The 23,093-nt window shown below is 44.9% G+C and overlaps 1 protein-coding gene across 2 annotated transcripts in view; it reads right to left on the bottom strand.

Moving 5' to 3' along the window:
* Nucleotides 1–3,543: 3,543 nt before the first annotated feature.
* Nucleotides 3,544–23,093, bottom strand: part of agap3 (ArfGAP with GTPase domain, ankyrin repeat and PH domain 3) — a 114,803-nt gene continuing 95,253 nt past the window's right edge. For both annotated transcript variants that reach the window (XM_062404450.1, XM_062404449.1), the window contains exons 14-18: nucleotides 17,597–17,751; nucleotides 17,057–17,147; nucleotides 16,183–16,405; nucleotides 6,552–6,807; nucleotides 3,544–6,304 (exon numbers count right to left, since the gene is read on the bottom strand). In XM_062404450.1, coding sequence (XP_062260434.1) covers nucleotides 6,080–6,304; nucleotides 6,552–6,807; nucleotides 16,183–16,405; nucleotides 17,057–17,147; nucleotides 17,597–17,751 — 950 coding nt within the window. In that variant the 3' untranslated portion in view covers nucleotides 3,544–6,079. The remainder of the gene's footprint in view (nucleotides 6,305–6,551; nucleotides 6,808–16,182; nucleotides 16,406–17,056; nucleotides 17,148–17,596; nucleotides 17,752–23,093) is intronic.

Raw genomic sequence — 23,093 nt, 5'->3', positions numbered from 1 at the left:
AACGTAACATGACTGACCAGCATTATTAAAATAACGTGTAACTAAAACATTCTCTGACCACATGAATATCCTCTTACAGGAAGAGAGGGTTTTGATTCCCACATTTTTAACCTCACGCCTCAAGCCACGTTTAAACTGAAGCAGACCTCTGTTGAAATAAGATTCTTCAAATATTTTATTAATGTTAATATTCTACTAAATCAAATCTTGAAAGAGTATTTTTCCAAAGTGTGGAGGAATTATCAGACAAATCAGGAAACACACCATCACCCTATACTTTTTTGAATTCCCTCTAAAGCCTCTCGCGGATGAGAATAACTCTCATCTCTGTTTGACCTCAGTGTTTACAGACACCTCATGACCCGGACGCCCATGAGTAGTAAAGTTTATTTTACTGTCCACCTCATACATCAGGACTGTGACACTCGGACGGGGACTCAAGGAGTGATGATCATGTGAGGCAGCTCTGGAAGTTTTATTATGGTCCAAGAGCTGACTAATATAGATGGTCAATTCCACGACGCCGTGCCAGAGTGCCGCAGCCGCTATTTCAGTCCCCATGAGCTGCGTGGAGGAGATGACAATGAGGAGCCATGACACAGCCCAGACCCTCTCTTTAACATCAGCTGTTATTATCAGGATGATGTGAGTGGTGACTATTGCAATTCAGTTTGATTAGTCGAGTGAGATTATTGTCATTTTTGTAAACGTATTAACTACAAAATCAGTTTTTTAGCAATAGAATCAATGAATACAAAGAGCTATTACAGATTTAGTATGTTTTTGAATTCATTTTCTGGTTTTGATAAAACTTTTACCAATCTCTCGTCCATTAAAGCCACAATTTGGTCTCAAGACAGCATCTATATCAGTTTGCTCCTTGAATCACAAATGGAAACATCAGAAGTTCTCTTCAGCAAAGACATTAAACCATTTCCACATTCCCACCTGGAGAGGGACACAGAAACAGACAGAGAGAGAGAGAGAGAGAGAGAGGAGGAACCTCATTACTTGCTGCTCGTGTGAGTGTGCAGACTGCTCAGCACCGACTGGAGGCCTGACTTCTTGGGAGGGTCCGGACGGTGGCGGCTACAGTGATGTATGGGCAGATGCATCAAATCGCACAAGATAAACAAGCGATGAGTTTCATCAGGGCCATCATAGCTTTAATTTGGCTGCCTAATGAGTCAGATCTAGTGGCGGAGATAAGAGTTGTCAGAGGCCCGGCTCTAATGAATTTCTTGCCACTTGTAATCAAGGTTGCCTGTCTGAGGGGGGATGATTAATGGAACCCTGGAGGATTCCCTCGGCCCTCAGCCTTCATTACAGCTAATGCATTCTCAGGCAAATTAACAGAGAAATGCAGGCAAAAGCCAACGGGGGAAAGAAAGAGAGAGAGAGAGAGAGAGAAAGAGAGCGGGGCGAAGGGAGAAAAAGGGGGAGAATGGGAGAGAGTGATGGGAACAGAGCGTTTATGTAAAACAAAGGAGAGAGAGGAGGATGGAGAGAGCGTGGTGGTGGAGGAGAGAAAGAGAGGCAGAGATGGTGCTGAAACCGCTGATTAGTTCGAGGTTCAAGGATATGGAAATGAGAGGAGAGACATGGGTTTGAGGCCGTCAGAGAGGGCAGGGTGCAACATGGATGCACTGGTTAGACATGATGGAGCTGAAATTGATAAATGGATGTTCAGGTCAGGGGGGGATTAGGGAGAGGAGAGATGGTCAGATGGAGAGAGAGGAGTGGATATAATTACTGGTGGAAGAGGTTAAACGAGTGATGGGAGGAAGAAAAAAAAAACAGGAAGCGAGTGTAACCAGATCAAGACGAGCAGAAACAAACATGTGAGACAAGCCGCCGCTCGGCGACACCTTAAAACAACAGTCATGTCGCTGACTGCTTGCTAAGCGGCCTGTTAAAGTGGCCCGTGGCCAAGCAGAGCCTACATGTTATGGAAATATGGATTTAATGTTTGCAAATATGGTCTCGTCAGGTCTTTGTGTAGCCATCCATCAGCCTCAGACCCACCTCTGCAATCTTGGAGGCAATTTGTCTGAGAAGAGGTGGGCGGCAGAGAGCCCTCCTCACTGTTTAGCAGGCCCTGATGAAATATCAAAACACACAGCAGTGCAGGCGAGCTCTCTAGTCTCGCCACAACAAACACAAGTGGCCGGGGCTCTGCCAAGACGTGTGCATGGTAATAAATTACAGGGCAGATTTCCCTTTGGATAATATTTCTCAGGAGGCGTACAAATTCTGTAATGGCCATCAGGATAGGTTAGTATGATCGAGGCCTGGCATTTTAAGCACTAACTTAAATCTTAAGGCGGCTATAATTAATATTTTGATATTAACGATGGGTCACATTAAAAGGTGTATGTGACAAAGTAACAGATTATTATCACCTCACTCTGGGGAATTGTCTTTTGCACTTTGAATGTTGTTGTATATTCGTTTTTATGGCCCACAGCTCTCTCGTGGTTCCGCAGGAGAAGGAAACGATTTAAAAACTCAGAGGAAAATATCAGCCCAGCACCAAATGGCAGGAGGATAAAGTTAGCAACGAGCTGGTGGAGCCTTTAGCTGCAAAAAAGCCAAATATTTCCTTTATGAGATGGTGGAGACCAAAACGGAGTCAAAAGGAGAGTGAAAATCTGACATGTGTTGATCTGTGTCTGCCGGACTTTTGCCATATCAGTGAAGCAATTATGTCAATGACAAAACAAGTTACAAGTCCTGAAGGGTTTCAGGAGCTTGAAATTGTTAGAATTTCTCTATTGGTTCACATAAGTAACTGTTATTTGGAATAATCATATTCTGATTCAAATGCAAATTCTGACATGCAAGTATCAGAGCTTAAAAGAAATACTCAAATATCTAATGTGAATTAACCTCAACTGTTCTAATCATGGCAGCAAAGTGCTCATGTGAGACCCAACTGATGTCAACTGGCTTCCTGCTGAAATAAGTTTCCTGGGTCCTTCAAGCGCGACTCTTTGTACTGTGGCTTAATGTCAAATCAGCGTCGAGGGAGGAAGAGGGGAAATAAAAGAGACACCAGGTTAATAAAGCACAAACAATGCCAGCCAACAGAGAGAGGAAGGGGATGAAGATATGCCCAGACGAGATTAGCAGGAAATAAGAAGTGGATTAGTGAGGGCTTGACTCCTCTGAACACTGAGACCTTTCACTTTTCCCCACAGTGTCGTGCTGCCTGACACTAAGCCCGGCTTTTTATCTTAATCCTCTTTCAACAACTGTTGGGGGTCCCACGAGCAGGAAGCGGAGAGGTCGCTTTACTTACCTCAACACACACACACACACACACACCTGCTTTCTCTCAGGGCCACATGAATGAGATTTGATCCGGTGAGGTCTGACGAAAGGAGGACGCAGAGGGAGAAGAACGTGGAATGGCAGTTCCTCTTGAAAGGACGGGGCTATTTTTAATTTGAGAGCCTCACCTCTTCTGTTAGGCTTCGGTAGATCAGGTACAGAAGCGACGGGGGCGTGATGGATGATGAATGAACAACACAAGACACGTGCTTCGATTTCCCTAAATCCAGGGAAGGCTACATCGTTGAGTGTTTATTAATAGGTCAACAGTCAGCCAAGCATCCAAGCGTACAACAAGTTACTCTTTAGCTTTTGCTTTGTTTCACGCTCTGAACGTTAAAAGGAAATTACAATAGGAAAATGAACTTAAACAAAACGGAACCAAAAAAAAAAGATATTTACATACTGCATTATAAATATGTCAAATGTACATCATTATACACAAGTACCAAAGATGGTCAGTTAATGTTGAGACCAAACGAAAGTACCTTTAAAAAATATGCCAAAGGAGAAACAAAAGCAACATATTAAAATATGGTTCAAAAAACCAGTTCAGTTTGTTTCTCTAAGAGGAGCTTGTCTGTAGATAAAGGCATTAAGCTAATATGTACACTTCATGTTGTGTTTGGGGGTAGATCAGGCAGTTTCTAGTGTTTTTTTTGTTCAGCATTTACAGTACGTCAATAAAAGTTCAGTCATCACTGTACACTTTAAAACTCCCCTCAAATAATCTCCTACACGGAAATGTACTTGAAATCGGTTCAAGTACAGATCAGAAATAAGGCCGGTCCCACAGGTATGGTGCAGGTATATTCAAAGGTAAATGGTTGAATTTGCAGTTGTTTCTAAAACGTTTTTAATAGGATAATTTCAGGAATAGTGCTTCCTGCCTCCAGCTCTTTAAATACAGACATGAGAGTGGTGTCAATCTTCTAATTTCACTCTTGGGAAAAAGCTAATTAAAGCATATTTCCACGTTTTCAACATCGGCCTGTATTGAGCACCACTGATTCATTTTCATTTTCTTGTTGTAAACAATAACGTAAACATACATCCTGCCTTTGTAAACTGAGCAAATCGAGACAGTTTGAAACTTAAAAAAAAAGGCAGTTAAACAAATAGGGGACAATACACTGTAGACGTAGTGTTAACACCTGATTTCACTGAGGTGCCAAAGTCTTAATTTACTAAATGAACAGGCTTAGCGTGTGTGGAATACTGTCCATTTGCATTAATGCACACAGGGTCAAACTAATGACCTCGCTCTATGAACCTCCTTAACTCATTCTAATCCCTAAATGTCGCTCCGGTTTCCGTCACTTGAATGCATCTTGTTGCAGGGAGCGGGGAGTTCTGCTTGTAGGCTGAAAGGCTCTCAGGGTGGGGGAGGGTACACAGGGTCAAGGGGAAGGGAAGGGTAGTTTCTTACTTCTAAAAGTCAGAGTACGTTAAAACTGTTCTTATAAGGAATAAGGTGATGGAACAAGAACTACTAGGTCTGTACATTAAAACACAGTTATGTTCCCAAGTCTTCTCTCCAGTGTCCTTTCTCCAGAGTTTACCAACAGAAATGCCCTCGGCTGCACACGGTCACGGACGAAGAGGACGCAAGCACACACGTGTCGTGCAGTACGTACACACATTAGTACCACATATGTATTTCACAGCAATAATGGAGGAAACGCACTCTGGAGTACCAGGTTCACAGCCATTTGGCCACGGGAGGTGAAAGGATATTCCAGTACGCTCATGGTTTGAAATCGCACAAATCTGTGTCAAACAATCATCAACACAATCTGGTCAATCGTTAAAAATTACTCCAACAAAGACATGATAATGGTGCAATTTCACAGTTTCAATCAAACTCTTGAATTTGAATGCATTCTGATTGAAGAGGCTCGCTCACAAAGCCATGTGGCTCGATGGTCATGAAACACCGTGCCCCTTAATTCCTTTATAGTCACGGCCATTTTTACTGGAGGATCACGATAAGGGTGGCGGAGGAAATTACTCACTTTCACCCCGTAGGAACGCTGCAATCAACTTCTTTATGATGATCCGGACTCATTAAGATTCTCAATCATTTGGACTCTTCGGCTATTATTGCTTTGCCTTTGTATATGAATAGTATGTCAAGAGTTTGATAGCCTTGTTGAAGCCATGCATCATTACTAAAAGCTGCAACAGCCATCGATATGGTGGAAGATTTAGTTTCCTTCCCACATCAGTGTTTTGTCACCGTGAAAACTATTCCTCACAGTTTCGTGTTATTATGCCTCGGCTTGAAAATTTGAAGGAAGTCTCTCATTTGCGCTCATTATAAAATCAGCTCACGCTGCAGAGGGGAAGACGTGAAAGGAAATGTTCAAGCATTAAGGAAATGCTTTTCGTAGGGTAGGTATGAATGCCAAAGTAAGTCATTTGTTTGGTTGACGCTTGAAGAACATAAAGCTTTAAAGCTCATCGTGATCGTTTCAGACCGAGATCGAGTGAATTTAACAAAACAATTACAAAATAACAATATAAAACAAACAATGTACAATGTCCGAACCTCACAGGACCTACTTCTGTCGGCGTGGGGGGAATATTAACAATGAGTCCGTTACTCCTGAAATCTCTCCGCCGCTGCTGACTCTGGGTTACACAGTGTGAAACAGGAGGAAGTACAGGAAAGAGACGGGGGGAGGGGTCGGCGGGTGCAGGGTTTGTTTTTAATGTCTGTTTCCTCGCGGCCGCACGCCGCCTCCTACATGATGCTGATGCTGCGGTTGAGCTCACACTGGGCGTTGTTGTTGTTGATGTTGGGGTTGCGGCGGCTCATGTTGGGCGTGGCCGCCAAGGTGAGGGTGCTCGCTTCGTTGGGGCAGCCGTGCTGAAGCAAGATGTCCGCGCACTCCTGGCTGCCGGCTCGCCGGGCGTAGGACAGCGGCGTCTGGCTGCGAGCGTCGCGGCTCTTCACGTCCACACCGTACTGCAGGGGAAAACGAGGGGTTAAAAGGTCGATCAGACAGATTTGGATTTCCAAAAGTAATGGAATTTAGAAGAAATGTAAAGGAATTAATCAGAACTTATTATGATTATTAAAAAGAACTAAAATTAGAGTAAAAAGAGGATAAGTGGCTGTTGGATAATCTTTCCTTTCCCATTTTAACTCCCAGTTCAATCCCCCAACTCTATATTCTAACAATAAACACATTCGTCCAGCGGAGCCCACTCACCCAGATGAGCAGCTGCGTGATCACCACGTTGGCCATGGCACAGGACAGGTGCAGAGCGGTGCGTCCGTCCCCGTCCCCGTAGGTCTCGTTAACCTCCTCCTTGGTGCCGTGGGCCAGCAGCAGCACCACCAACCTCAGGTCATCCTCCACCACCGCCCGGAGCAGCTGCTGCCCCAGGGGCACGTCGGACTGGGGCAGCCCCACCAGGAACAGCTTCTGCTCGTACTTGGCCCGGATCCAGCGCTCCTTCTCCTCCCTTGAGAGACGGAAATGACAGGGACGCTACAGGTCAGGCACATCGAAGCATGATGAACCACGCCCTCCACAACTCAGCACCGAAGTTGAGGAACTTTCAGTGAGTCGCTCATACTTCAGCAGCAGCGATTTAAAGGAGTAAACACATAGAAAAGACGGAACGTAGACACCTATGGGAAACATTACGGTAATTGGCCTGAGAGACTCACTGGTGTAAAGTGACATTTCTAAATGATTAGAGCACAGGAAAGCCACTAGCCTCTGCTATCACAGTGGGAAATAATCCAGTGAGATGGGCTGGAGAGATGAGAGAATGCCAAAGGGTGTGACGCTTTGGGCAATATTCCACTTTCTGGTGATTACAGTCGACAGCAAGACGGTTAGAGTCTGGCCAGCTTTCTAAAGGTTACACATCTCTAACAGCATGTCTGCCGCGGACAATACAGGAAGGAGGGGTCCTCTTTTTTTTATCAGCGCTGTCGGCTGTCAGTCTGAACTGATGGATCCCCTCCACAAAGGAGGCAGTGTGTCTCCGGGCCCCGGTCTCCCTTGGGGTGGCTGGGCCCCGAGTCAGATCGATGGGGCTGAATGGCGGCCAGAGAGGGACAGTGCGATGTGGGGCTCCTCCACTTCCAGCCCGCAGCAGAGAATAGAGGCCGAGGGAAGACTCGTCCGTCCTCTATCGCCAGGACAGAATTCTATCTATCGCGCTCCATCTTGACCCCCCCGTTTCATTCTCTGCCCACATACAAACTGTCCAAATAAAAAAAGAAAAAGAAAAATCAATATCAATATGTGAATGACTGAGCATGCCCAGTGTGGCACTAACCCTGTGACCCTGTCAGCCGGTGTGATAAGGCGAGCAGAAAGAGGCTGTTGTCTGGATCCGGGGGTGAGTGACAGAGAGAAGGAGGCTTGTGCGGATAAGTTAGAGCGCCGACGCCGGCTGGAGTGACAAGGCTCTCATGGGACTCCGTGTGAAAGGAGCGAGGCTCAGCAGCAGCAAGTGCAAACTGACAATCTCATTCGCTTCAATTCCATTTCATCATAATCACGGCAAAACACTGATGGAGCACGACTTAATCACCCAGATCCACCTTTGAGATGAACAATGACACATCACACATTAAACTATACTGATTCTCGTTTGTTTTGATGGTTTGAGCTACAACGGAGAAGAATTAACTTTTGCCAATTTGTATTTACAGTCGCCTATAAGTCTAATGTTTTTCTATGTTTTCCTTATAGCCCTCAAATTAATAATTGGAATACCAAAACCAACCTGCATGATCTCATTGTATTCTACTAGAGTTTTAACAGTCATTACTTAAATATTGGTAAAAAAAATCAATTAGTCAGGGACTATTTAAATAGCAGAGACTTGATGCACCAGCAAATTTATTGTTGTTTGCGGTATTAACTCAAATTTAACTAGAGGGGTTCTCTAACAGCCTATCTCACCACTCCTCTTTAAAACATAGAATACCTGTTGCTGCAACGCATAGCAGCTCCTTGCAGAGTTGTTTGCTATTACACCTTAAAGTTGTAACTATCCACGTGGACAATCAGTCCTCATAGTTTCAGCGACACTTGTCTATTACTCATTATTCGGTTAACCTGAGAAGTGAGCACCCCTGCTACAGCCACAGATTGAATACATTGTGTGGGAAATGCTGGAAGAAAGTAACGGACAATGTAAATCTATGATACAGACGGATAAGCTACATCAGGCTTTGTCAATACAGATAATATTTGGTTGATAATATTATTTGTTGATGCTTATTTTCCCAGATTCAACATCCTGTTTAATCTCATCCAATGACCTTGACATAATTTATTTTTAAAAAGCAGTACCTCCTTAAAATGTGGTTCTCAGTGACATCTCAAAATTAACGGACAATAAAATCAAAACTATCTGCACATGTACCACCAGGGCTCGGCAAAAAATATTTGAATATCAGAAAATATGTTGTAATTTAGGTGAACCTGCCCTTTATGTACTTCAAATAGCTCCTTTTCAATTACAGCCGCCATTTTCAACGATTGTAACCAGTTCGGCATTACTCTCTCTCCCTGATTACGACCTTCGCGGCTGGGTGTCATGGCTGCCAACTCACCACAGACAGCAACCATTTTCAGACTCATATGTCAGCTGCCAGATTCTCCTCGCGGAGCAGTTCGTCTTGCACAGAGGAGCGCGGCACCGGCCCTAACTACAGGAGCTGAGAATGTGATGGAAAAGCCTTTATCAGCGCCAAAGCACCAAGTGATGAACTGCGAGGCACAACTGGAAGCTCATAAAGCTACTTAAAATTGTCTTAAAGCCGGAGCAGGAGAAAACCTGTTTCGGGGAGAAGTCCTTTCCCCTGCTTCACCATAAGCAAATCTTTTCTTAAGGCTGAGGGTATTATGTGAACAACAATACAGCCCTAATGGCAGGCAATTGCAGTGGCTCGGAGTTTTATGGTGTAAGACCTCCATCAATCCCCACTCAGTCATTATGTGAGGACAAGCCTGTTAGCAAATCAATTGGCCTTAGAGGCAGTGGACTGCTCAGAGCAGGAAGGGGCTGTCCTGCCCTCCCCTCCCATTTCCGGTGGAGCCTTTGAAAACAAGTGCCTCTGTCTTTTTTTAACTGCCAAAGAGGATTAAAGTCTAAAAACACAACAACCTCTGAAGTAACCCTCGCAGGCAGAATCGAAACCTTTAACAAAAATGTTAGCGCGGTAAGAAGCGAGCGGCGTAAGAGCTGTTGTCCAAACGTGTGCAGCAGAAAGCTAGACCCTGAATGAGACGCTGGATCTGTAGAGCCCAGTGAATTGATATGAGCTAAATGAGGCAGAAAGTTAGCACCGAGATGCGAAACAAAAAGGCTGAGCAGAGCCATTAAGAAGACGTCAACATCTCAGAAAGGAGCCCTGAGGACACTTTGTTAGCCTGCGCAAAAAAAAAAAAACGGCCCCCTAAAAAAACAAAACAGGCCTCGCTCACGACTGATGCCGAGCTCACAATCCAACCACAGCTTCTTTTTTTTTTATGAAGAAGAAAAGCAAAAGCAAGCAAGCAGTGGGTTTTTTAAAAATTCCCCAGCTGCTGCCACTTGAAAGAGAGAGTGTGGAAGGAAGTGAAATGGTAATCCCCTTCTGTCTCTTTGTTTGAAATAGAAAAACAATCCAAACAGAGGTAGGGTTTAGACAGTCAGGGGGGAAACTGAGACCCTTGAAAAGGACACTTCCTCACCACAGGAGGAAGAAAAATAAAATCGGAAGATTTAGCATGTCAAAAAACGCCTGGTCCGAGCGGGAGGGAGGGGGAGGGCGGGGAGGGAGGGAGAGGAGAGTGAATTTTCACAGCAGGCGGGATATTAAGGAAATTGAACTGATGGTTCCTCTTATATACACACACATGAAGGTTACACATGGGCAGAGGTTACGAGACACCACCCCGGCTCGGAGCGCATGCTTGTTCCGAATTTCTCTGTTGCTGAGGGGACACAGAGGAGCTTAAAGATCCCAATAAAAATGCCTCTGCCTCTTTCAAGTCAAAAACAAGCTTCACCACAAACCACCTCCATTATTCAGAGTTATCTCGCGGCTGAGCATCATTGTTGAACTTTGCTTTCACAGAGTTTTATTTGCGAGTTAGTCCTGGGCAAACACCAAAATGCTTACCGAGTCTTAAGTGGAAATGGGATTCCTGGTGTCCCCTTTCATTTGCCTGCGCAGAGCCCACCAAGATAAAGGCAGCCCTAACAGTAGAGAAAGGCCTCTTTTATAATTCTATTAGAGCTCTGTCCCTTCAGCTCTCCGTTGAGCAATGGATCCTGACCCTGACTTAATTAAGTGGCAAATGGCGGAATGATTCTCCTAAACCCGGCCCACGGAGTCAAGAACACATGACTGAATTCAAATAAAGAGGTACAAACAAGGATAATTAGTCAAGCCTGAAAGACAAAGGGCGAACTGGGAATTTATAGGAAGGGAAACTCAGACAGAGGGGGGCGGGGGGCGGAGCCAGCGACGGAGGAGCCACAGAATGACCAATCTGGTCGCCTGCAATAAAGGTGCATCGGTCCATAGGAAGAGGAGGATGTCCGTCCCACCACCAGCACATCTTTCAAACGCACAGTCCCCATAAACAATCAAAGCTCCTCGGGCTCCTCCCACTCTTTCCCCGAGCATCCAAATTCACTGCGGACACATCAAACAGACGCAGTGAAGGGGAGAAATGGTGGCGTTGAAGGGTTCGGGGGGGGGGGGGGGTTGATGGGGGCTCGGGGTCTGAGCAGCCTGAACAGACCGCTCAGTGGGGGTGGGCAACTTGTATGGGCCCGATTCCCATGCAGCCGACAGCTCCACTTCCACAAACCGAGGGGTGGGGAGGAGACAAGGGAGTGAGGAAGAGGGGACAGCAGCAGAAAGACGAAGAGGGGGCGCAGAGGGGAGAAGACAGATGAAAAAGAAAAAAAAAAGAAAAAGAAAAAGCGAACACAACGGGGAAAGAAAGCAGGGCCCCAGAGCATCAAAGGTTGCTAGGGGCCAGAAATGACGGAGCAACACAGTAAACGCCGCAGCAGAAAAAGTGCTAAATAAGGCCCCCCCCACGGTCCAGCGGGTACAGTGTGGACACGGTGCGCTCCTCTCGGAGAATAACGGCGGCAAAAGAATTTAGGCAAATATTTTTACAAGTGGAATAGATGCCCCCTTCCCTTCAAGGGCAATTTCTGAGCTCTGTGGAGAGGCCGGCAGAGAGAGAGGCTGAATATATTGTGACATTAATGAGGTTGTCAGACCCCTTGTGATCGAGTGGACGGGGTTTTTGAGCCAGATAAACTAATACCTTTAAATGTTCATGCTTTTAACCCCAGCTGAACCCTGGCCTTGCGTAAAAAGCCCAGGGGGGGGGGGGGGGGTCCTTATTATTTCACGTCATCAGGTTGGAGCCTTATGTCACGATTTCGTAATGCTAACAATATTGAGACTAAATGGGATCGGTTAAGTGGACTGTGCCACAATGAATCAGCCCTTCCTCTGCGTCTACCTGGCTCTGAAACCCGATGGCATGTGGGCAATTAGGGACTGTGGTGCCACTTCTCCCACACAGGGCTAATTACTGACCTGTGGGTTTCATTTGGGGAGAGAGAGAGAGAGAGAGAGAGGGAGGCAGGGACTGACAGAGGAACAGAGTGAGAGAGGGTGGACATGGGGAAGACCCCATCATTAATTTGTCTTAATTAATTACTCCTCTTCCACCAGGGCTCCTGGCAAGGCCGGCTATTCTGAAAGCTCTTCCGAGGGTTGGCGTCCCAGCGACTCCTAACCTGTGAGTGGCCTGGAAGACGACCAACGCACGGGCCGAGGCGGAACGGATCCTGAACCGGGAGCCTCACTCAAACAGCTCGGCAGAGGACGAGCCAAAAGCCACCGCCGGGGCACGAAGGGTTAAAACGGGCAGCGGGGGCCAGGTTGGGAGAGGTTAGCGATGTGATTCATTTTTATTACCGCGCGGCCCCTGCAGGCGGCAGGAGTGGCAAATTATTTCTGAAACAAAGTGGAGGGCTCTCATCAGAGCTATTACCTGCCTGTGGCCGAGGGCAGCGCGGAGCCCACAGAGGGTGACAGTGAGAGGCCCGCGTCAGTGAGGGATAGCCGTCCACATCCGTCCACGCTCCAGGACATCTCCCCCAAATGAGAACTGGTGTCTGTGTGTGTGTGTGCATGTGTGTGTGGGTGTGTGTGTGTGTGTGTGTGTGTGAGTGAGCTCATGCAGAGGATAAGGCTAAAGTTAGTCGTTGGACCTCCCCCCCACAGTATCCGTTATACTTTCTGGTGTTTTCTAACACCAACATGTGAAGCAATTAGAGGTTGCATGCAAAACACAACGACGCCCCGGTGCTAATTAAAAGAACAACTCCCCCCCGATATGCTGACCGCAGAGATCAGCCACAATGCAGAGCGTCCGCAAATGATCTCTCACCGATTATTTAGCCGTAAACTGATCAGACATAATCAGTTGGTAGAATCTTTCATGAATGGGTTATTAATGGACACTAAAGGCTTCATTCGTGTTCAATAAATCAATAATAATGTACAGATAAGTTATTGGACATAAATAGTGCCAACTTCTGAGTTGCTAAAAAATATTGTGACAAAAATCGGAGTATTAATAACAACATATGGAAACTCAACCCTACGGAATTTACAACTTGGTAGAAAGTGAGAAGCCTTATCTGTATTTATTAATAGATTAACAACCTTACATGCATTATTACCAAGGAGTAACCGGAAAGGGGTTTCCCACAACCTCAAGATCCATCATGTTGTCCTAGTAATGGCCTATGAATCTTTAAAAGAAAAGTATTTATTACCTTTTTAATTTCCACCTCAAATGCTACATAACAGGTGACTCATTAGAAAGTGGAACCGTGCATTCTTCCTCTACATCAGGTGACACTCGAGGATATGAGCATGTTTCCAATTTAAAAACCTGCAATCAGTCTGACGTACACCAGTAATCTCAGTGTTGCCGTGCGGCTCCGCGTACGACAAATCTATATATTGTGTTCCTGCCTTCCTGAATATCATAAGCTAAACCAATCTTGTGGATGAACGCCTTTAAGTTAAACCTCAAAAAATGCGAGAGGTAAAACTAGTCTTGCAGGAGACATTCAATCAGACACCGAGCTGATATTCAGGTAGTTACTGAATCGTTTAGATTAGGTGTCACTAATGTTTAGTGGGAGTCGGGAGCCATACACTGCCTGCCGAGGTGCCATCACAAAGCTGCTTCATGTCACTGGTGTGACACAATTAAAATCCTCTCGCATGTGCTGCACTCAACTTAAGAGAATCACCCACAGAGGAGGAGGAGGAGGAGGAGGATTTATTGTATAGAGAGAAAGATGAAGAAAAAACTACATCCCATTAAGTGGGTCTTAATTCATCATTCACGATAAAGCCTAAATAATTTGATGCTACCGTTTACCCCACGAGGCTACAATCTTCTATCAGCGACAAAATCAGCAGCCTCTCAATGACCAGTGGCCATATGTGATATTTACAAAAGCAGTTTTTTGTCCGAGGATTAGTTATGCTGCAAATGAGATTTATGGTTTGACAGTGGAGACTAATGGAGACGCTGCCGCGGGACACCATTGGATTTTGGAGACAATGAAGAACCTTCCGGCTGGAGGCGACGTGGGACTGACAGTGGTACGGAGAGGAATCAACATCAATAATCTTTCATCAAGTCCACGGTGGAGCACTTTAGCACAGATACCATTCAATAAATAACTGTAGGCCATCATTCAGCGCTGAACTGGCCGAAAGAAGCGGAGGATGGATTCGGGAGGTTCAGTGGACTGAGAAAACAAAGATTTGTTCATTTGGAAACATAAATACAGTCACAATGACTCCGTATGTGCTCGTTTGAAGTCTTTTCAAAAGCCCAGAACCACAGTGTACGATCAGCACTTTCATGATTTTGTGCTGAATATCAAAACAAATGAATTGACAAGAAACGTTAAACTTGATTTGATCTGGTACCTGGTTATCGTACAGTGCTCAGACTTCTGCATAGTAAAGTGAGCTTCTAGTAATATATATGGAAGTGTTACAAGTTCAAAATCATTAGTAGAGCCCATTTTTCTCAGGTAAAAAAACCCACCCCCCCCCCCCCCTACTAACATCTGACTTTTGTCTGCAGTGGGAATGGACACATTCGATATTCACTCCCAAGTCAACTACTGGTGAACTTGGCATGTAAAGTACCATCAACGCCTGTGCAGTTTTTGTTTTTTACATCTCGGCATTAACATGCAACAACGACTTTTCTTTGAATTGCAAAAGATGCAACACTGGTGAGACAGCGAGGTGAGAGAGCTACGATCATGACTTGTTTTTGTATAAATAGGTGTTGTTCATAATGGATTGCTGCTATTTCCCTAAAACCTTTCCCACAACAAACATGCATATGGGAAACATGCGTAAAAATTCAACAAAAACAATTATCATTTTGAAATGTCAATTATGTAATGGATGATGGGCTCATTTAAATACACAAAATCAATCAATTTAAGTGTTTACTGGAATCAAATTTTCATGATGGTCATTTTCCCTTTTTTATTATTCACCATGTTTTTAATTCACAACTATATAAACTAAAGATATTCTACATGCTAGAAAATTACTCAAATAATTGACTGGTTGATACAAAGTCATGTTCAGCACTGGTTGAGATTCGATTTATAATAAAAGGAAGCATACAACAGCACTTTCTCTGATCAGATTAATCAATGTGGTGTCATCAATATCTAATTAGGTGACAGCACAACATGCATCCTGGTCCCATGTTAAGCCTTCACGCTGTACTTGATCATATTTGTGTAATTCTTCATTGATATCGACTGGTGTAGCATCAGGAAACTCAGACGGGGTAACGGTCGTAGTAAAAAGAACCCAGTCATGTTTCTTTGCTGGTTTGTCACTTGTTTTAACAAAGTTCTAACGCTGCGATGTTAAAACAGTGGAATGCCACTAGCGAGAGCCCACAGACACTTTTCTCGGTGACAGACAGAGTGATGACCCGGCCCTGTGTGATGGATATGTGACAGGGCGGCTCGGGGCCCGAGGGCCTGGCTCTTGGGGGTGGGGTTACTCCATAATGGTGTGCTTAATTACCTGCACAGCCACACAGCAGGTCATTAGTCAGACTGGGACGCAAGGTCTCACCTGTCACCGAGAGATAAACAATCCTCCTACCGGATCTGGGGACCTCAGAGGGAAGAGGGGCCGTCGAGGGGAGTTAGGGCCGGGAAACATAGGATGAGTGGAGATTTGTACATTTCTTAAAGGACGTATCGTATGTCAAAAACATGGAAAACTTTCAATTAAATACACTGATGCAAAGCAGCAACAGAGGGTTTGTTGAGGATTCGGATTTGGTTGAGATAGCATCTTTTCTGGATTAGCGTCAAGTGACAAACTTGATGGATTTGGAGCAGGACATGGTATTTATCTGGTAAGTGCAAAATGTCACACTCAACACTTTCCTGAATTATGGGTCGAGAACAGATGGAGATATGAGATACAAAGAAGAGAGGCGGATATAGATGCCAACAAGGTACTGGCTGAGGCATTGTGATCACTATGTACAGTACGGACTGGAACATAAACACTGTTTCCCTGGCTCAACACTCTGACACTTATGGACCCCTGGTGCTTCTTATGGGGCATTTTGTGGCGTGAAGTGCCTGTGCTGAAATGTGGCCGGCAAATAAACGGCAGCTAACGGGGAGAAGGCAGCTCTGGCTTCTCGTTCTATAATCTCCGCTATGGTTCATTAAGCGCCACCTTTTTATTTGCAGACGGGTGCTAACCTGATGCTGTCGCTCCCCGGCTTGCTGTATCCTTCCAAGGCGCCCTCCCACACGCTGTTGGCCATCGCATTCCCGATGGCCGTCATCACCATGCTGAGCTCCACCGGCCAGTCGTCCAGGTCCAGGGAGCGGACGCGGGACAGGTGGGTGCCCAGGTTCCTGTGGATGCCCGAGCACTCGATGCACATCAGGGCGCCGAGGTTCAAACTGGCCCAGTCTGGGTCTGCATGGGAGAGGACAGAAGAACCATCATGAGGATAACGCAGAAGAATGAGAGAAGCTTCGCCAATTTGTCTGAACTGATGATTTACAAGGTTTTAATTTTATTAAGATTACACTGCATTGTGATGTTCCAAACAATCTTCTCAGTGTTTCCTATTAATCGTAAAGACTGTGGCGGTCTGCAATAATCTAATTTATACCGGCACAGTTTCATAATGAAGCAATTAAAAACAAAAACCTCTCATAATAACATAAGAGCTCTCTAACTCGGTGTTCAACGCTGATGCTGCAGTGTAGCTGTGTGCAGCGCTATTTGCTATCCATAAAGTTGTTACCATCCACACAGACAGTTATAGTTTAAGCTACAGTTGTCGAATGTGCAATCTGTTGCAAGAGAGCTACAACGCCATAGATTTAACTTATCCTGTGGTAAAGGCTGATCCTAGTCATGATAAGAAAATCTACTTTTCAATTTTAAAGATAGATATACATGAGTAAAGATATAACAAGTAATACCCATCATGTTTAACTCCGAGCCAAATGAAGCCTAACTTTTGAACGTATATAGATGCACAGAAAAAGTTTAGTTTCTTATTATAACAAATCCTTTGTGTGTAGGACATCATGTGTTCAGATGAAGACTCATACTCACTGGGTCCGTCACAGTCCACACAGAAGCTGTTCCCCCTCACGTTACGCACGGACTGAATGGCCATCGCATCGCTTTGGCTTCCTAACCGAGACTGTAAACGAACCAGGGGCAGAGAATAAGTCGGCAGGAACTAATCATTGCAAGAGTAAGTGAAGGCGAAAAAAAAAAGAAGAACATTACAAACAGACTCAAAGCACAGACAACAGGTGATGGGGAGGGAAGGAGGGAAGACATGTTTGGCCGAGGGCAGAGGGAATATGAATATGAAAATGAGGCCGCGTCTCCCCGGTGTGCTGACACAAGCCGTGTTCTGTCTCTGATGTCTGTCAGTTCTAATGAGAGATCACTGCGGCGCACCTGTCTGACAACCTCCCACATGTGACAGCTTGTGGTGGGCGGTGGAGGGTGAGGGCACAATAAAGGTCGGACAGGAAGGAGGTGTGTGTGTGTGTGTGAGAGTGAAGCAGCAGAATTCAAACATGATGACGATGCTGTAATCCGATGATCTGCCCAGAATCCCCCTGTCCAGTTCGACCGTACCTTATTTTTGATGCTCTCACACGACTGCAGGCTGGCGAAGATCTGGCTCTCGATCGATTGGACCCACAGCTCCCGCTCCTCGTACGTGGACGCCTCAAAGTTCCACGTCTGACCCGTCAGCGACACGATGATGAACTCAAAGGAATCCTCTTGCTCTGAAAAACACAAACGGAAAAAAAATCACTTAGCTTAATCGAGAAGGCAAGGGGGCGCTGTTTAGGTTTTTTGGACGTGGCGTGAGCACGTGGTTCATTTCTGATGCATATCTGTGTGGTAGAAAATCATCTGTCACCACATGGAGGAAGCACACGTCAGCTTGAGCAGCAAACACACACACACACACACAAACACACAGGCTGAGCAATCTGACTCTGCAAATCAGCGGCTCAGTGATTGAGGCCGGTCAATGCACGGATACTCGACGGACTGAGCTCCCGTTAAACTCAGCAACATTGGTAGTGATTTCTCGGCCCCTCCTGTGGTCCTGTGGCAAAGCCGCTTTGTTTGATGATGCCCTCACAATCTCATAAACTCATAAATGCCAACATATAGTTTTGATTCCATTTGCTGCTTCAAAAGAGCATCGCAATTACTAATCACCAGCAGCACAATAATACACTTTATGTTTACGAGGTCTTCTTATGATTCAACCTTCTTTTATGCTTTAAGCACTTATTTGGACTCACCCTCAAGTTGTTATCGTGTTTCTGTATGAACTCAATCAGTAAAGAAAAAAATGATAGAAAAGATGTTTCATGATTTGGGGCCACGTTGGGACCAGGGGCAAGCTGGAGACATAACGGTGATTTTAAAGCCTTTAACCTATTTGAGAGTTTATGTGCAGCTGTTGTTTTCCATTTAGCGTTCCATCGTTAAAAAGAAAGAACTTGAGGTTGTGTAATATGTCTGTGAGCAGAAGCAGAAGAGTCTTGCTCACTACTGTTGCACAAGGTTTGGAGATAATGGCGCAGCAACAGTTTCTCAAGGGTCCTTGTACATCCTGGTGAAAATATCAAAATCAGGTTGCTTCTGACCTCATCTTCGTTGCTCCGGTAAATATAGATTCCCCATGAGTTTCTCCAATTTTGAGTCATTGCTTCTTTTCGCCACTGGTTCCAACTCGTACACAACCTTCACTGAAGAGTGTGGGGACGGGTTTGGACAATATTCTTTTAATGATATTCCGGCTCCCGTCGGGTTCAGTCACGTTGGCTGGGCTTTCTACTTGATTTTTTTACACTGCATATGAATTCAGACACAAAAACAAGATTCCCTTTCAGGTTGGGGTCAGACCTCGGCTGCGCTGTTCTTTCATGTTTGCTCAACTCCCCAGAAGACTCAGTCTCAGTTAGGTCGGAATCACACCGGATAAAGTTTTGTCAGATGGAATCTAATATGTCGAGACCATCTCTGACAATCAGCTACAGTGATATCGGTCAAAGAACAAACAAACCAAAAAGAATCCCAATTTGGATTCCAGCCTTTTGACCTCACCACCTTTCCAAGAAATACCTCTGATGACCCTCCAGGGGATAATAAGTGTGTTTTTAGAGACAAATTAGAATCGTGACTTCTAAACAAACTTCTGGCACTGGCTGCTGATATTTCAAGATTGTCTGTTTGTTTTTGACGTTGTAAGGTCCTACACAACTTCTTTTGAAGGCCGTGATATAATGAGACAGGTCATTTGGGTTTTTATTATTCTGCAGACTCAACTTGATTGTTTAAACAACTGAAAACCATCCATGTTGTGTATTTGATTTATTTTTATTGAACTTGACCTTAAAGCGGTTTTGAAGAGAGTGAATCCAAAGTGGCTACGTTCCGTCCTCCCTTCGTGTTAAACCGAGACTTATGAACATGTCACCTGTCGTTTCCAAACAAGGGCTCTGACACGACATATGTTCCAACACATGCCGCGATGCCTCCGCTGCTCGGAAGCAATTCATTAACTCGCTACTGTACAATGTGACTCGTGTAACATCTCTGGTCTCTGCACATGCTTGAGCTCATAGCCAAATGATTTGTAATTACCTAATTATGCCTATGCAAATAGTCGTCTCATTTGCATAAAGCATGTTCGGAGGACTGGAGGCGGGCAGACACAAGGGGAATGTCGTTTTTTTTTTTTCTGTGTAGATTTGATCCACTTTGTCCTGGAAATAGTTCTGCTGATATGTTATTAATGTTGTGTATTAATCACCCAAAGTGTTGACGTCATTTATCACTAAAAGCACTAATGTGTTTCGTCTCTAATCCGTTCTGACATTTGATGAGCGCTGGAACCTTTATTATCAAATGAAACCTGTATTCATGGTAATCTGATGATAAAAAAAGATCAGCAGACAAATCATCGGTTTTTAAAAAGACAACTACACTTTATATTTACGACCCCCCCATGTTGCTAGATGTAGCCCCGTGCCACTCAGGTGACAGATGTCTGACGGACGCCACTAATGTAGCGATCCCCGTGCTGCGGTGGAGGGGCGATCTCTTCAGGGGGAAAGCAATAATCCAATTAGCTCGACACCGACTTCAATTATCTGATTTAGCTTGTGAAATTGACTACAGGTCACAGAGAATCAATAAAAGACTTGGGAACCTCTTTATTTAGACTCGGAGTGAAGAAGTCTTTCAGTGGGTGAGACGTTTTGAAGCCATGGCACGAATAGAAATATCAAAATGGTCAATTTAAAAAGGAACCTAAAGGGTGAAAGACAATAAAAGCAAAAAAATACACAGAATAAAGATTACATTTAAAAAGGATTAAAGCTTGATTAATTAGATAACATAGAAATTAAATCGATTTCTTTGCATTTGATTAAAATCCGTGGCTCCTGGACTCGCACGTTGTTGTACTTGTGTTTTTCAATCTTTTTAAAAAACCCAGAACAAAGCTAATTATTCTGTTGGCTGCCCAGGCAATAAATTGGAGGCATTAAAACACTTTCATTATGGAGATTAAAAAAGCGACGGATGGATGCTTTTTTAAACTGATGAGTATACGAGGGAAAACAAATCTAATTCTCCATGCATATGCACGCGGGACGCGGTGGCCACTAAAGAGACAGAGGAGCCTGTGCAGCGGGGAAGTTTTTACGCGTGACACAGGTATTGTCATTACTCGGCTCCATGATGCTGCATGGAGGCTTGTAGGTCAAAGTGCTGATCAAACACACACATGTTAAATCTGAGCCGGAACAACATGTCAGAGGCATCACCGTCGTCTTGCAGCCACCTGCCATGATGAGCTTGTAAAAGGGGCCATTAGCGCTTCTGTTATTACTCAATGGTTGCAGTTAGAGAACGGCCGGCGCAGGAGCCATCACCTTGTCACATTAACACGAGCATTAACCTCCTGACCACATCCGTCTGCGAGCCGACAATCAACAAGTTCGTGCCAATTAGAAATAAATTAACACGACTCCGCTAGTGGGCGGACAAGGAAGAACACAATTCAAAGGCAACGGGGGGAGCCAACTGTGAAGAATGAGCGAAATATGATTTTCCTTAATTAACATGGCATAATAAAAAGGAAATTAGAGTGTAATGGCCATAGAGCTACAAAGAGGGATGAACGGGTAGAGATAGTCGTCCACCATTTACAAGGATCATAAAACTGTTTGGGAACCGCTCGGTTACAGATGTTGTGCTTGATGGCTTCTGGCAGCAACATCACCGCAATTCAATAAAGTGAAATAATAAATGGCTGCCTCGCGAAAACAAAATTGTTGGTGGATATATTTCAATGTTTACTGGGCGCAGTGCAAGTACATTAACCTAGTGAAGTTTAAAGGTACTTGTACTTAACTTATTATTAGTATTTAATAAAGAAATTAAGAAAATGTACACAACCGAATTTATCTGACAGCTGTATTTACTGCTTACAGATGAGAAATGTACATACAAAATATATGTTGAGTTTTGGGCAGAGCAGGTGAAGACATGCAGTAAAGGCTCAAGTCCTAACCGAACCTGCAGCCATTCCCAGGTGAGGGACTGGACACCCTGTGTACAGAGTCTGGTGTCATCCTGGCTGAGCTGCTGTATAACATACAATGATCCAGGCCCCAAAAATTAAAATATCAAATATTTCAGTAAAATGCTGCTTGATGAATATAGTATAAAGAATTGAACACGGTATAAATGTAACTTCCTCTAAAGAAGGCCTATATGGCTGGAGCATGAAAACATGTTTGAATGGAACAATGGATGAACAGCCAAGTTACATTAAAGTTGCAGCAAAGGGTTTTTAAACCCCTACCAGGCAACTGCATTACCAAACTTCTCAGTTAGGTGCTCGAAAACTCCAGAAGAGTGTTGCTGGCAGCAGCGATTAGAAACTTTGATACTTTTTCTTTTAAATGACGTTTACTTGAAATTGTTTCTTACACTCTGAGTTAATCGCTGTCATTAAAGGAACAATGTCCCAGATTTAAAGAAGTGTAAATCATGTAGGTACAGCACTTCTTTGACCTGGAAATCAAAGTGGAACGTGAGAGGGTGACCCGAGGACGGTGATCCCTCTTTTGCTGTGCGTGTGCAGCAGATGCACCAGCGAGGACCTGTGGACCAGATTACCACCCCAGGGCTCGGTGCTCAGCCCAGCTGGGCTGTCTATACAGCGGGCAGCGGCGCAGCATCTATTCTGTCTAAGCCTCCCGAAGACCTCTGGAGGACCGGCGTGAAAAACCCTCGGAAAGGACTCAGCAACCAGCTCTTAGCCTTGAGGACTCCCTCGTTTTTTTGTTTAATCCATTTGTGTGTGAACACTTGGCTGAAATGATGACAAGGTGCAGAGGTGCGGTAGGTGAGCGATTGTTGTGTTGTGCGCGCGACGTGTTTTGTTGTGTCGTATGCATGCATCAGGCAGTCACTTAAAGAAGTGCTCGCCGTTCCCGTGAATTAACGAGCAGTTGGGAAGAACAGGCCAAGGCGGTGCCATCTGTAAATGTCACAGGCACTGCTTGCTCATTTTACACATCATTAAAGCCAATATTCCTAACCTGTATCAGAGCAATCAGGAGCAGGCCATTACTGCGACAGGGGCCCCGGGGGAACCACGACCAAACTCAGAAAGAAGAGAGCCGGGAGGGAGGGAGGGAGGGAGGGCAGGAGAGGGAGAGAGAGAGAGAGAGAGAGAGAGAGAGATAGAGTACACTCTTTATCTATCTGCCACACACACACACACACACACACACGATTCTGAGCACTTTTACAGGCCCACGCACATGCTCACACAAACAAGACGCACACCTTCCAACAATAAACAAACACATGAAATCAGCACCAGCACCACCAGCCTAATAGCTAGTGCATTTAACAACAGAGCCGAATGAAAACGGGACCAATTATACAGATATCTGTGGGCAGTGTGTATGGAGCCCAAATGAGAATCTTGTTATTCCTTTCCCTCCGTTCTGTGGCGCTCACAAAGCTAAGCCATTACAAAGAGTGGAGGCTCCAGGGACAGCTTTCGGAAATGAGAGCGAGTCGG

Source organism: Platichthys flesus, chromosome 14 (assembly GCF_949316205.1).
Source record: "Platichthys flesus chromosome 14, fPlaFle2.1, whole genome shotgun sequence".
NCBI lineage: Eukaryota > Metazoa > Chordata > Actinopteri > Pleuronectiformes > Pleuronectidae > Platichthys > Platichthys flesus.
This window is presented reverse-complemented; position numbering and strand designations above follow the sequence as displayed.